The sequence below is a fragment of the Echinops telfairi genome, unplaced genomic scaffold (assembly GCF_000313985.2).
Source record: "Echinops telfairi isolate 266 unplaced genomic scaffold, ASM31398v2 ScPeMD7_7400;HRSCAF=8409, whole genome shotgun sequence".
In the NCBI taxonomy this organism is placed as follows: domain Eukaryota; kingdom Metazoa; phylum Chordata; class Mammalia; order Afrosoricida; family Tenrecidae; genus Echinops; species Echinops telfairi.
This window is the reverse complement of record NW_022111300.1, coordinates 62,225,139-62,240,114: the sequence shown is the minus strand read 5'-3', so window position 1 is coordinate 62,240,114 and position 14,976 is coordinate 62,225,139. Positions and strand designations below refer to the sequence as shown.

The window sequence follows — 14,976 nt, the reverse complement described above, 5'->3', positions numbered from 1 at the left end:
GGAGCAGGGGGGGAGAGGAAAAATGAGCTGATGCCAGGGACTTAGTTGGAGAGCAAATGTTTTGAGAATGATGAGGGCAATGAATGTACAAATGTGCTATACACAATTGATGTATGTATGGATTGTGATAAGAGTTGTATGAGCCCCTAATAAAACTATTAAAAACAGAAGAATAGTCAGATGAGAAGCCAGGGGAGTCAGCTTGAAAGATAATGATGCTTTAGACCTAACAAATGATGCTGGGTTGTGCTAGGACCCAACACTGAGAAAGGGCTTACTCTCTAAACCAGGGGTCCTCAAACTGCGGCCCACTGAGGACATTTATCTGGCCTGCCGGGTGTTTTTGACCCATTTGTTTTTTTTTACTTCAAAATAAGATATGTGCAATGTGCATAGGGATTTGTTCATAGTTGTTTTTTTAACTATAGTCAGGCCCTCCAACGGGTCTGAGGGACAGTGAACTGGCCCCCTGTTTAAAAAGTTTGAGGACCCCTGCTCTAAACCAAGAGGCCTCTTGACTCTTTTAATACAAAGAAAGGTTGAAGTAGTCCTGGGGCAAGGAGCCAGTATCTTGGCTATTGAGGCTAAAGGGACATGCCCATGGGAACTTAACCAACTTACAAGCCTATGGATGTTTCTGGGGGCACCTGTAATCTATATTGAAGCACTGTGACTGCCCTCACCCCTCAAAATAATTAAAAATAGGGCAGGTTCTAGAGGACAGCTGGCAGCGGTGGGAGCAGTTCTGAATACACTCCTGTCCTTCTCATAGGAGGAGTTGGCTCAGCTCCACAACAGCACCATGTAAACTAGTCTCAGTAAAAGCTGGTGAGATGGCATAGGACCGCCGACTTCTCCAATTAACTGGAAGCTCAAAAATAACTGAATCATAAACTGCTGATAACATATGTAGTACATGGGCAAGGGTAACGATCTCTGTAATTCTTATTGATTTGTTCTCTAAGGAAACTGAACTGAGCCACGACTCCATCGTGATATGGTGTAACACTGGAGTCATTGTAAGATTTAACTATCCTATGTAAGTCAGTCATATGATCACACAGATGCTGATGAGGATGTTAAGGCTTCCCGGATGGAATGGCAAGGGGAAATTCTAGGCCCGAAGAAGAACTGAGTTTAGCTAACTCACAGCTAATTTCTATGCTAACTATTTCTGTACACGTTTAGCATAAGGAAAAAATAGTGGTAGATTGGGGGAGGTGGCAGAAATAAGTAATCAAGAGTACAAAAATATGAACATGTCTGTACAGTGGGCTGGATTCCTTGCTATGGCTCCTGTAGCCATCACCTTTGTAGCTTCCACCACATGACTGGGTGGGAGCATGCAAATATGATAGCGTGGACTCTAGTGAGGGGACTAGTCAGTTTTGCCATTGGTCGTTTTTTTACCGTTAGGTATAAAATGAGGCATCTCAGAAACAGGAACAGGGGATCACTGAGAAAGAAGAGCCAGGAGTAAAGTGTGTCCTTTAAAGCCCTGCACTGCACTTCCTTGACCAGATGACAGAGCTGTGACCCCAGAGGTGGTGAGCAGGGGGAGAAACTTGGCAGGGAAGCGGCAGCACTAAGAGCACAGGGCAGAACATGGGCTTCCCTTCCCGCAGGGCCAGTCAGGCGGAGGTCCTGGTGGAGTGGGTTGCTTCCAGGCACTGAATCTTGGAAGTTAAGCTGAGTGCCTTCAGGTTGGGACATTTATCAGGAGCACTAAAGGAGCTTTTGTAACTCTTGCCCAAGCAGGGAGGTGGCCGAGGGGCCACTTGGCTTAGGATCTGAGGGGCTGGAGAGAAATGTGCCATCGGGCACAGCTGAGAAGAGATGCTCCTTAAAGGAGAACTGATGTTTCTGATCCCGAATTGTAACCTGTCAACTCCCTGAGTAAACCCCATGATCATGAGGATGGTCTGAGTTCTGTCTGGCCAATACAATGGATCATTGAATCCAGCAGATAAATAGAGTGCTGAGTTGGTTGGTGTCCTGATAGGTTGGGGAGTGGGGCATGACTGCCTCCTTCCTAATAGGAATTGGCCAAGGGCTGCTGCTTATTCCCCTTATTCCCCTTGGTGAAGTCAGAGAAGAGCACACCATGTTTGCAGCAGGGAATAGCTTTGTAGGACAATCAATTGTTTTTTTCTGTACTACACTGGCTCCTCCAAATGCTAGCAATATTTATACTGACTGTTACTGAATCCATTATACAAAGGCTATACCAACAAAGCCCAGGCCAAGGGTGATGTGTACAGAAAAGGGTTATCTGGGTGCTCACGCTCTGAACATTCCAAAGGGAAGATTGGCCCTTGACCAGTTTCTGGGGGGACATAATCTTGCATGCTCTTATAAGCAGGCTTGATAAGATTGTGTCATTGTATGCATGAGGCCATGTTCCATGTCAGATAGAATGTACTAACCATGTGTCTGATTTTGCTCTCCTGAGGCCCTGGGCCATGCTCTATCAGGACTTCTAGTAGAGGCTAGAGGTTGAATAACTAAAACTAATCACACAGGGCTACAACTGACTCCAGTCAAAACCCTGGAAGCTGAGGCTTGGGAAAGCTTTCCTGGCTGCATTGCTACATTGCTGCTGGAAGGAGTAAGTTCCTCCTCCCAACTCCCCTAGAAGGTGGCAACTGGATGCTCTGCCCGATTTCTGCTGGCCTCCTTGCTATGTGCTCTTTCCCGTGTCTAATTTAAATCTGTATCCTTCGCTGTAATACACAGTCAGTCAGTACAACTGCTCTTCTGTTCTGTGAGGTTTCTGAACTCAGTGACCATGAGAGGGATGTTGGGCATCCCAGCACGATTGGAAAATGAAATTTTTCCTATTTGCTGTAATTTATTACAATCGATCTGTAAATCTTTTTGTACAATGAAAATGTAGCATTACTGACAATCACAATAGCAGTACAAGTCTTTCAGTTGCCCCTTTCACCTGGGTTCCTCAGAAAAGCAGCTTAAGAAATTATTAGCCAATAAATGATTTAAAAATAATAAGTTTTTAGGAAAGTCTAACTAATCGGTTTGCCATCTGATCCTAGAAATAGTTCCAGGTTTTTTTAGATATGGAGTAATGCAAAATGACAATAATACATTTTGACCAACTGGTTTAAAAAAAAAAAAATTGTTAGATCTGTCTCTCGTGGGAAAGATATACCTCGGTCCTTGTTTTCGCACGAGAAAGAATTCACGCCCAAGCCTGGTTAGTGCTCCAAGTGAGTTTTATGAAAGTTAGAAGCAGTTTCGGGTTTTACAGCAAATGGAACATAAGCCAGAGTCCATGGCACGGACCGGACCGCTGCCTGACTGCACTACCCTGTGTGGCCGCCCCTGGGCGAGAGAGCGAGAGGAAAATTTCTGGCTGTTCAGGCCCCCACCCCCACACCCCCGTTGGGAGGCGTGGTTGACGGTACTGGTTAACCCCATTGGCTGAATTAAGCCCACCTGGCTTGGATGGGTTCCCACCCAGGTTTACTGGCTTCCTGTCTCAAAGACCTGAATGTGTGCATGCCCTCCAGCCTTTAGCAGCTTCCGACTTCCTGTAAGGGGTGAGGGAGGCTTTGGCATGTAGAGGAGGGACAACCCTTAGTTCTGCCTCTAGCTACCTAACAAAATCACTGCCCCTCACCGCTGTCCCCAGCCCTGAGGAGTTATGTGTGTGTGTCTTTTGTGCAGGATTGTAATGTCCTCAGTAAATTGTTAACCGTTTGTGGTTTTATACTTTTTGTCTGGTTCTGTGATTGGTATGCACCTTGCAGGGTTTGGTCAATATACTATACAAAAGAAGAGAGGATTGCTTAGTTATGGCCAGAGTGGGAGGGCCGTGACTTGAAATTAAGGAGGAATTTGTGGATCCATACAGCCAACCCCAGAGGTTTTTGACTGAGGAAGCAGATAGAAGCCAAAGGAAGAAGAGAGGTAGCAAAAAGGAAGAGACAGGGAACCTCCTAACAGAGTTGCAACATGAGTCAGGGGCTATGAAGACAGCAATGGTTCTGGAAGATCAAAGGCACAGAATATTAGGTTCACCACAAAGCTACACTGAGGCCAGGCCCAAGAGAAGGAAAAGGAGAAGTTTATCCAGCGAGGAGTCAGTTGCAGTCACCCCGCCCAGGAGGGAGGGAAGAGCTGAGAGAGGGCGGGAGCCCTGAGCTCCCGAGAGGTTCACAGGCCCCCAGTGGGGGCCTGAGAAGGTGAGCCTATCTGTGGTGGAGAGCAAGTTTTTAAGCTGGTCAGGCGGGTAAACAGGAAAGGGAGGGAGCAGAAGCTGCAGCTACAGGGCTTAAACTGTGTCCATCAATGAAATTCCAAGGTAGGGTGGTGCCTTGATAGTTCCGCCTGGCCTGATACCTAGGAGGAGATGGCTCATTGTCCTGGAGCCCTTTTAAAGCTGGCTGTCTGGGTCATAAGGGCAGGTCAGCCTGTTCCTAATACCCCTCCCCCTCCTCTCCCCCCCCACCCCCACCCCACTCCGACAGGTACCTGACCCAACACAGAGGTTAAGAAAGAGGTTAAGAGGAACATGTCCTCTGGGGGTGGGTAGAGAGGAGAGCTGCTTGCTTGCATGGAGCTGAGAGGCTGTCCTGCAGCAAGGGAGAGAGGGAGAAGTGTGCTCTCCTTGTAGGGCAGCCATCCAGACTTTGCATACCCGCTTCCTGATCCCGGGCTGAGTTGCTTCTTCCTGAATATATCACTGTCAGTATGGTATCAGAGAAAACAAGACTCCCACAACCTAGAGGTTCGTAGGTATAATTGTACGGTTATAATATATAAAGATCATAGTAAAGTCATGGAGAATAGGAGAGAGAATAAAATAAAGTGTCAGAACATTTTATGGTAGCATGCTTACCTCAGTCCCTCTCGGTGGTCCACGTGGAGGTGTGAGAAGAGAGAGAGGAGAGGAGAGGGCGTCTTTACTAACTTGAGATTATGTATAGGTAGCCATAAAACATACATATTCAGTAGTTACACAGTCACAAAGTGGGTGGTAACTACAGTAAGGTCCCTCAGCTCACAGGTGAGGAAACCTAATACAGTACCTGCATTGGGGGAAAGTGTGAGGAGGGCTGGGTGCCACAGCAGGAGGAGATAACAAAAGAATGTCTGCATTCTGTAGGGAGATAGAATCAACCATGTGCTCACTTTAAAGCAGCATAGCTGTTAGGGGAGAATCTGTGGGAATGTTATTTAAAGCAGGATAATGTACTTGGACTTTATTTCTAACTTACCAAAGTGGTGGCTTTCCTACCATGGAACACTAGCTTTCCAGAGTCCCTCTAAGTTAGGGAATATAGTCCTAATCATATTTCCCTCAGTGTTAGTTTCCCACAGTATGGTCTCAGAGTTCTGTGTAGCCATTGCAATAAACAATGAAACTGAGATCAGTAGAGCATATGGGTGGGATGACTGGGTGTCAGAAATGGCACAGAGGTGAGGGAGGATAGCTATGTCTAACCTCCACTGCATAAGAATCAGCTCTGGGGTGAGTGAGGTTCTCATTATTACCTCCCCCAAGGCAGATAGATTCTGGTGCCAGTATGACCTGAATTTTAGATCTCAAATTTCATACTTAAAACAACTTTTTTTCATGGTAGAACACATATGTAGTAACCAACAACAGAATTGCTCTCCAAAAAAATAAAGATTTAAAAACTCAAAAATATCTGACGAGGGTAAGATAGGGATTAGAAATAAAATTTATTATCTAAAGATTAACTTATTCATTAAATAAGTATTAAAATTTGTTGGCCGCTGTGTTAGATAGGGTTCTCTAGAGATGGAGTGTGCACCACTTATTAAATTAAGCTAGGCTTTGGGAGATATGTACTGTGACTGGATAGTGGTAACAATAAACCACACATTACAATAGCCATCAGAGTGATGATCTCTCTGCATCCTTAGTTTTAGGAAAACTCCACAGCCCACTCATGAGAAAGGTAAATAACATCAAGTTGATTCAGACTCACAGGGATACTGTGTAACAGATTTCAGACATGCAGGGATACTGTGGTACAGATTTAAGATTGAGACCCACAGGGATACTATGTAACATATTCAGACACTCAGGGATACTGTGTAACAGATTAAGATTGAAACTCACAGGGATACTGTGTAACAGATTAAGATTGAGACTCACAGGGACAGTGTAACAGAGTAAAACATCTGCTTAAGGATTCTGAGACTGTCAGTCTTTATGAGAGGAAACAGTTTTAACTTTCTTCTTTAGTGCAGGTCATGGGGTCTAAGTGTATGGGCTAAGCTAAAGCAGGCCAGAGCCCTGCTTCCCTGCACATCCCCAGAGGTCAGCAGATGGCCCCCTGAAATGAGGAGACCTGAAGACAATGCCTGGAATTCCTGACTCCTTGAGAACCAGTCAGCCTGCCTGCCAGAGCTGATAAACTGCATCCTGGGCCATAAACCGTGCTGCTAACATCCTGGGCCATAAATCGTCCCCTGTAGCACAGACTTCCCTCTCTCCCTTAAAATCCTGGGCCCCCAAACAGGGCCCGCGATTCCTCTGGACTACTTGCTAGACCCTGGAGCGGCCCCCTTAATAAAGCTATTTCTGTTTCTGCTCTCCCTTTGTCCTGTCAGCTATCTTTGTCTGTCTCCCTGTGCCTCAGTTTGCCCCTCACTCGTCCTGTGGCTCAGTTCATCTTTACGCTAACCACGGACTTCGCAGTTAGTGGCACAATGCTTAAACTACTGGTACCATCAAGACTCCTTGAATAGCATCTTGGAGTGTTAAATAAAAACAGCTTTGGAGGGGTAAAAAAAAGCTTTGACATCAGAAAATTCAAATTTCGATTGCTTTTCTCAGAAAGGTTGGTAGGGTCTATTGTCACTCTTAAACAACTTGGATTTAAATTTGGCTTCTTGTAAAATGTTCGGCTGAGAGTATTTTGTTGTCTGAGTAGAAATCAAAGTTAGGGACTTTTTCATGAATAACAGAATAAAGACTCAACTTTTAATGGCTGGATCACGGACCAGAACACACCAACAAATGAAATTAAATAGAGACAGTAAAATTCTACATACAAAAGATGTATTTAAAATTTTTAGATTAAAAAAAATTAAAAATCTATTACGCAAATAATTTTTGTTTTAGCTGGCTAAAACTAGAGTAAAAACTGTGGTGTGACTATTTGAAAACATATTACTAATGTAACTGGTTTTATTGTTCTACCACCACTGGGACACACATGGATGTGTACAGTTCTCAGGATCACAGTTTGAAAGGCTCATAACAACTAAAAGCACTGGGAAGGGCTGACAACAGTGAGAGCTCATCTGGGATGCCAGCTCTGAGGCTACAATGAAGGCTATGAGGATGTTTAGCCTCATAAGGCAAAACCAAGGAGAAACATATGCGGTGTCTTCACCGTGGGAAGATCCATGAGATAAAATTGCTGAAGACAAAATGGGTTCATAAGCAAATGTGATGAAGAAAGTTGATGGTGCCTGGCTATTAAAAGATAGAGTGTTTGAGATCTTAAGGGCTTCAAGATAAACAAGCAGTCATCTAGCAGGGAAGCAACAAAGCCCACATGGAAGCTGCACACTAGCCTGTGTGGTTACAAGGTGTCAATGGAATCAGGTATCAGCCATCAAAAGACTCAAAACAAACAAACAAAAACCAATCATATTGATGAGAATGAGGGGGGCCCAAATAGAGAACCCAAAGCCCATCTGTAAACAATTGGATATCCACTCACAGAAGGGTCACAAGGAAGGGGCAAGCCAGCCAGCGTGCAGTATGGCACTGATGAGACACACAACATTCCTTTAGTTCTTTAATGCCACCCCCCACCCCCCCAACTACCATGACCCCAGTTCTACCTTACAAACCCTGCTAGACCACAGCACGTACAGAGTAGAGTACTCCACAAGAGGAATAGAGGACAGTTAACCCCTCAGGAATAATAATGGGAGTAGCCACACTGTTCCGTAGCTAGAGGCAGAACTAAGGGTTGTCCCTCTACACGCCAAGCTTCCCTCCACCTTACAGGTAGTTGGAAGCTGTATAAGGCATGTTTACATTCAAGCTCCCAGCCAGGAAGGTGTGGTACACTTTCCAGGTGGGCTTAATTCAGCCAATGGGGTTAACCAGTATCATCACCAACTATGCTTTCCTCTCACAAGGGGCCCTCTCCCAGCAGCTGACACACAGTTCAGCGTGGCCGGGCCTCGGTCCCTGTCTGGCTTGTGTTTCATTTACTGTAATGCCTGAAACTGCTTCTAAGCTTTACAAAACACACTAGAATCGCAAACCAGGCTCCAGCATTATTTCTTTCTCAGGGGAAGTCAAGGAATGAGGTATTTCCCACCCCGGGAAACCTAATAATACCATGAGGGTAGGGGAAAGTAGGGGGAGAAAGAGGGAACAAATTGCAATGCTTAACATATTACACCCCACCCCCCACCCCCAGTGATGAACAACAGAAACACGGGTAAAGGTACACAGCGGGCAGTGTAAGATATGAAAATAATAATAATTTACAATTTATCAAGGGTTCAGGAAGGTGGGGCAGGAAATGAGGAGCTGATACTGTTAGATCCCTCTCCTGGGAGAGATATACCTCAGTCCTTGGCTTTGCACAAGAAAGAATTCGCACTGAAGCCTGGTTTGTGCTCCAAGTGAGTTTTATGAAAGTTAGAAGCAGTTCCAGGTTTTACAGTAAATGGAACACAAGCCAGACAGGGTCTGGGGCACGAACCACAGCCTGGCTGCGCTACCCTGTGTAGCAGCTGCTGGGAGAGAGCTAGAGAGAAAACTTCTGGCCGTTCAGCTCCCCCCACCCCTCCACTGGGAGGCCTGGTTGACCCCATTGGGTGAATCAAATTCACCTTGCCTAGATGGGCCAATCCAAGTGTACCGACCACCTAGGTGTACCTCCCTGTCCTGGCCAGGAGCTCAAACCTAACAATACAAGGGGCTCAAATAGAAAAAAAAATATTGAAAAGGATGATGACAACATATGTACAAATGTGCCTGATACAATGTGTGGGATACAAAAGGGTTTTCCCCCAGGTTATCCTGTGGGGGGAGGTCAGATGCGCAGGCATTCCCCCCCTGAAGGCAATCAGTTGCCAGACTGCTGTCTCATCCCTCCACAGGGGTGGGCCTGCTCCCTGCCTCTGGAGACAATGGACAGGCTCCTGTAGGAGGGGTTTACACCCTACTGATAATGGTTCCTATGGAGACCCAGAGACCACCCTCTCATTGCTGTGTAACCTATAGTGCAGCCCCTTCCTGTATGTCTCTACCTGTAATTAGTGGGCTGGCATGTCCCCAAAAGGTATAGAGGAATGGGTCAGCAATATAGGCGGGACTTCTCGGACTCCTCGGACTCTGACCTCCCTGACTCTTCCCCCTCTCCCTTGTTCCCTTACCCTCCTTCCCTTCCCCCTCTCTCCACGTGGACCACCAAGCTGGGCTGAGGTGAGCGATGGTACTATGTAACATGCCTGACTGTATTATTGTATTATCTCTCATGCTCCCAATGACTTTAATATAATGCTTATATATCTCAACCGTACAATTGTGCATTACTGAATCCGAGTAGAAGTAGTACTAATAGTAGTATCAGCGGGTGGGGGCCGGCCCCTCACCCTCCATCAGCGTCATTTTTTTAAATTTAATACTACAGTTATCCCCTATATTGTATGACAGACCTAGGACACTGCTTGCTAGGTCATGGTGGGTGGTCAGCTGCTTAGAGGTTATCAGCCATCCAGGGCAATCAGACCCACCCTAAGTAGGCCCACTCCCTGCTGATAAGGAGGATCAAGGTTAGGCTACCATCTTGAATCTAGGATCCACCCATCATGTCACATGTGTACCCCTAGTACCCTTAGTCCCTCCCCTTCCTATTGCATGTATACCCCTAGTTCATCCCCTTCCTGTCGCATGTGTGCCTATTGGACAGCCCCTTCTTGTTTTGCATATAGTTACCTGTAATCAGGGGGGCTTGCACGCCCACCCCACCCCCAAGTATATATAAGCTGTGATTGGAGATATACTCTTGCTCCTTCTCTCTCTTCTCCCACTTCCACATAGACCACCAACAGGGGCTGAGGTGAGCATGCTACCATAAAATATGTCTGACTCCTTTTTTATTCTCTCTCCTATCTCTCCTATCTTCTATGACTTTACAATGACCTTTATATATTATAGCCATACAATTGTGCCACAGACCCTTTGGTTGTTAGAGGCAGGTGTCCTCTAACAATGGATGTATGGATTGTTCTAAGAGCTGGAAGAGCCCTCAATAAAATGATTTATACAAATAAAAAAAAGAGAAAGAATATGGTCAGGCTCATCCAGGGATGCTCCAGAGGCAGGCCAGGGTCAGTGGGCAAGGAGGCCTTTGGGTGCAATGTAACAAGTCAGACTGTATGAAGAGTGTCTATAGTGGGGTGAGGCAGAGGACAGCTGGCCCACAGGAGGTGCACCTCCTCCCCTGAGCTGGACCAGAGGGCTCCTCATGCCCGTCCAACTCCAGGGATCTCTAGTTCTACAACAAAGTAAGGATGCAAAGCCCAAAGAAGCCACTGTCTGTGGACTTGATCCCACTCTCTGGAAAATGACTCTAGATTTCATTTGTCCAGTCACCTTGGCAGGGGCTCAGGATAAGTCACATCCAATGCGGCAGCTTCGATCGTCCCACTCTGCAGGGCTTCCACCAGCGCTTCCTGATCCACCAAAAGACCTGAATCAAAACAGCTCCTCTGTGGTCACCACACTGAGACAATCGACACAAGACTTATCAGCCACCCATTTAAATACAGCTTAGACTTTCCCAGGACCGTGTTTAAAGGCACGTCAAAGGTCTGAAAAAGGGCACGTGAATGCCATAGTGCCTCAATGCCTAACTCCATCCTATAAACAGTCATGAGAGTCCATGAACCCTCAAGCAAACAATCATTCATTGTAGAGAAGAGGCAACTGAGGCTCATAGCTTGTTCAACTTGCCCAAGATGACACAGCTCCTGAAGTACCAATGCTGGGGTCAAACCCAGGTTTGTCTGATGCAAAGCTCAGGCCTGTCTTCCGCCAAACCACTGCCCACCCCCTGCTCTGAATTGTCACAGCATTTGTGGCTGGAGGACAAAGTCCCCAGTGGCATTTTGAGCTCAGGTAAGCAGCCACTGTTAAGCCGTTCCGGATGCAAGGTGACCCTTGTGTGCCCAGGAGAACCCATGAAGGGGCTTCCACGGGCTTCCCTAGGCTGGCATTGCGGAAGCAGATCCATCCCCAGGCCTTTCTGCAAGGTAGCTCTGGGTGGGCTCTGTCTCCAGCCCGAGGATGAGCACCTGAGGCTGTTAACCTTGGCACCACCCAGGGACTCCTGGTGTCTTATACATGCAGCAGGAAACTAAAGGGGCATAGACATGACCCATAAATGACTGTGTCACACGCAAACAGAACAGCAGCAGCCACCGAGGACAAGCCCACGTGAGGAGCAGCTGCCCCTGCCACATACTGACCCTGCTCCCTGGCTGGGGATGAAGGTCCACTCCACAGCCCTCCCTGGAGTGTCTTCGCTGCTGAAGCGAATGTCATCCCACAGTGTACCCATCCTCCCCATCCCCCGCAGGAATTATGTTTCCAGCACCTTTTCTCCCAAAGACACATGCGTGGGCTCCTAACCTCGGCCAATATTGATGAGGGTCCCCGTGGGCTTCATCAGTTTCAACTCCCTCTTCCCAATCAGGTTCTGGGTCTGGGGGGTCAGACTGACCGACAGCATCACAAAGTCCGACTGTGCCAGCAGGTCGTCCAGGTGCTCGCAGTAAGTGGCCCCAACAGCCTTTTCCTCCACCACACCCCTGCAAGGCAGTAAGGAGACAAAGCCCCCCGTCTAGTTAGTATGTTGTCTGGTCACCCCAGAGGAGGGCAAGCCCATCTGAAAGGAGCCTCGAGGGTGAGCGGCCCCTCAGTGCTGCCACGTGGCCCCGGCACCTAGACTCTACTGACAGTGGAGGCATGGGCTCTCCCCAGCTACCTGTAATCTCCATTGACCCTGAGACACTCGCCATGGCACTCCTGAGCTCTCAGAGGGTTGCCCCCAGAGCGCAGGGGCAGAGGCTGTTTCAAGCCAGACTTGAGCTTCTTGGGCAAAAGCTGTATCTCAGCACGTTGGAGCCTGGGGCCCAGTGCAGTCAGAGCATGGTCTCACATTATATATGCCTTCAATGGCGTCTGAGGCTGGGAATTCGAACACACCCAAGGGTCCCACAGAACCAAACAGCAGAGAACCTCGCTCTGCATGCTGTTGTCTAAGGAGGAGGGAAAGGAGCTGAGGCAGTCAAGATGGTGTGTGTTCTTCTGGTTTGTGGCCCCATTTTAATCTCTGCTCTGGCCACCCCATGAAGCTGAGTACAGAAGTATGAGACCCAAAAATTTACCCCATTCCTGGGGAACCCCCGACTTACAAACCAGGAACCCCCAACAGTCCACATTCACTGCCACCACGTGGCCAGGGAGGAGGGAAATGAGGCTCCCACAGGCTCACAGGACTACACTGTGTGTTCTTGAATACCTAAAACTCGACTTCCACGTCATTGGTAATATCTGAAACAGACAGTCCCACAAACCCTGTGTGTAGTCACTGTCAGGTGGAAGTGACTCAGCGGCAGGGATTGGTGTTTTCCGTGAGACAGAATACAGAATACACTTCATGAATTTAACAACAGTATTCTGAGAAGGGGTCTAGCAATCCCTCGAGCTGCTGTAACAGAAATCGTACAAGTGGGCAGCTTTCACACACAGAAAGGTGTGTTCTTGCTGTTTCCGAGAGCAGCGCTCTGAATCCCGGGGCCAGCTCCAAGGGAAGACTTTCTCTGTGATCCCTGGGGGCAGGTCCTGGGTTCTGGGTGACCCTCATCTGGTGTGCCTGCCTGCCTCCAAATGGAAAAGCAACAAAAACCTACTGCATCCAGTGGGTTCGGACTCAGTGACCCCTTGTGGGCCCTGAAATGGAATCTTTTGTAGAATGATAAGCTCATCTTTCTTCTGCAGAGCACCTGGTACTCTTGAACCGCCAACCCAGAGCTCCTTATCTCTGCTTTTTTATTCTGTGCCTGATCTTCTCCTAAATCTCAAAAAGGAATCTGCTAGACACACCTGTCATGAAGAAAACCTTCTCAGATGATAGAAAACCAGACATCGGAGTTCCCATTTACAACACACACTTTGGGGGGATCACAGTTCAACCCTAATGCAGACCATAGAACCAGCAATGCTACATTACCTCAAAAGATGAAAATGCTCTGGGAGATGGCCATGAAGCCAGATATCAGGTTCTATGTAGGCCAGGCCCACTGGGCAGGCAATATACACATTGGGTAGGTTCTATACATTCCAGGCATATACTACATGCCATGGACAGGCTCCACACATACCGGAAAGACCACACACACTGGACAGATTCCATATAGGTGGACAGACTCCATAGGCACTGGGCAGGCTCCATAGGCACTGGACAGAATCCATAGATACTGGACAGGCTCTATAGACACTGGGCAGACTGCATACACACTGGGCAGGCTCCATACGCACTGGCCAGGCTTCATATGCATTAGGAAGGCTCCATACACACTGGACAGGCTCCATACACACTGGGCAGGCTCCATACGCACTGGACAGCTCCACCAGCACTGGCCAGGCTCCATCAGCACTAGGAAGGCTCCATACACACTGGACAGACTCCATACACACTGGGCAGGCTCCATACGCACTGGGTAGGCTCCATACACACTGGACAGGCTCCATACGCATTGGGCAGGCTCCATACGCACTGGGCAGGCTCTATACTCACTGGAAAAACTCCATACACACTGGGCAGACTCCATATGCTCTGGGCAGGCTCCATACACACTGGGCAGGCTCCACACGTGCTGGGCAGGCTCCATTGGCACTCGCCAGGCTCATCAGCACTAGGAAGGCTCCATATGCACTGGACAGGCTCCATATGCACTAGGAAGGCTCCATACACACTAGACAGACTCCATACACACTGGGCAGGCTCCATACACACTGGACAAACTCCATACGCACTGGGCAGACTCCATACATGCTGGACAGGCTCCATACGCACTGGACAGGCTCCATATGCACTGGACAGGTTCCATATGCAATGGGCAGGCACCAGAGCCTTCTCAGGCACTGTTGTTATGGAGAGGAGGGAAGGTGGCTCAAGAGTAGGTATGAGGACTGGTCTGCTGTGGAACAGGTGATAAATGATCTATGATGTTCGAGAGAACCCAGCAGATTCAAAGTTCACTCTGGAGAAAAAAACTATCGAAATTGGTGTTACATGGAACAGCTGGATCATGAAAGGAGAAATCAGGATGAGCCCTAGTATTTTTAATGAATGAATGTGTGGGTGGTGATACCATTCATGGAGACAGTGAGAGCACTAAGACAGGTCTCATGGAGTCCTGGGGGAAGAGTGGGTTACACATGCGGTGCTAAACACAAGGTCAGCAGTTCAAAGCACCAGCCACTACACAGGAGAAAGATGAAACTTTCCACTCCCATCAAGAGTTAGTCTTGCCCCCCAATAAAAAAAAAACAAAAACAAAACTATATTGGTGAGAACGAGGGGGGTCGGAGCAGAGACCCAAAACCCATATGTTAACAATGGGACATCCCCTCACAGAAGGGTCACAAGGAAGGGATGAGTCAACCCAGGGCACAGTAAAGCACCAATGACACAGACATTATTCCTCTGGTTCCTTGAGGTTGCCTCACGCTTCACTATCATGACCCCAGTCCTGCCTTTCACTGCAGGCTAGACTGGAGCATGTGCACAGGTACAGATAAGAAATAAGAGCTCATGACACATGGAATCCAGGAACAGGAATGGGAGTAGAGATACCAGAAGGGTAGGGGGAGAGGAGGGAAAGAAGGGGGAACCGATCACAATGATTGACAAATAACCACACACACACACACAC

At 47.7% G+C, this 14,976-nt stretch overlaps 1 protein-coding gene across 1 annotated transcript in view; it reads right to left on the bottom strand.

Annotated features, from left to right (window-relative positions):
* Positions 1-14,976, bottom strand: part of LOC101663889 (glyoxylate/hydroxypyruvate reductase B-like) — a 35,622-nt gene that overhangs the window by 2,276 nt on the left and 18,370 nt on the right. Inside the window, exons 4-5 of the mRNA XM_004715928.2 lie at positions 11,666-11,844; positions 10,628-10,724 (exon numbers count right to left, since the gene is read on the bottom strand). Of these exons, the coding sequence (XP_004715985.1) occupies positions 10,628-10,724; positions 11,666-11,844 (276 nt within the window). The remainder of the gene's footprint in view (positions 1-10,627; positions 10,725-11,665; positions 11,845-14,976) is intronic.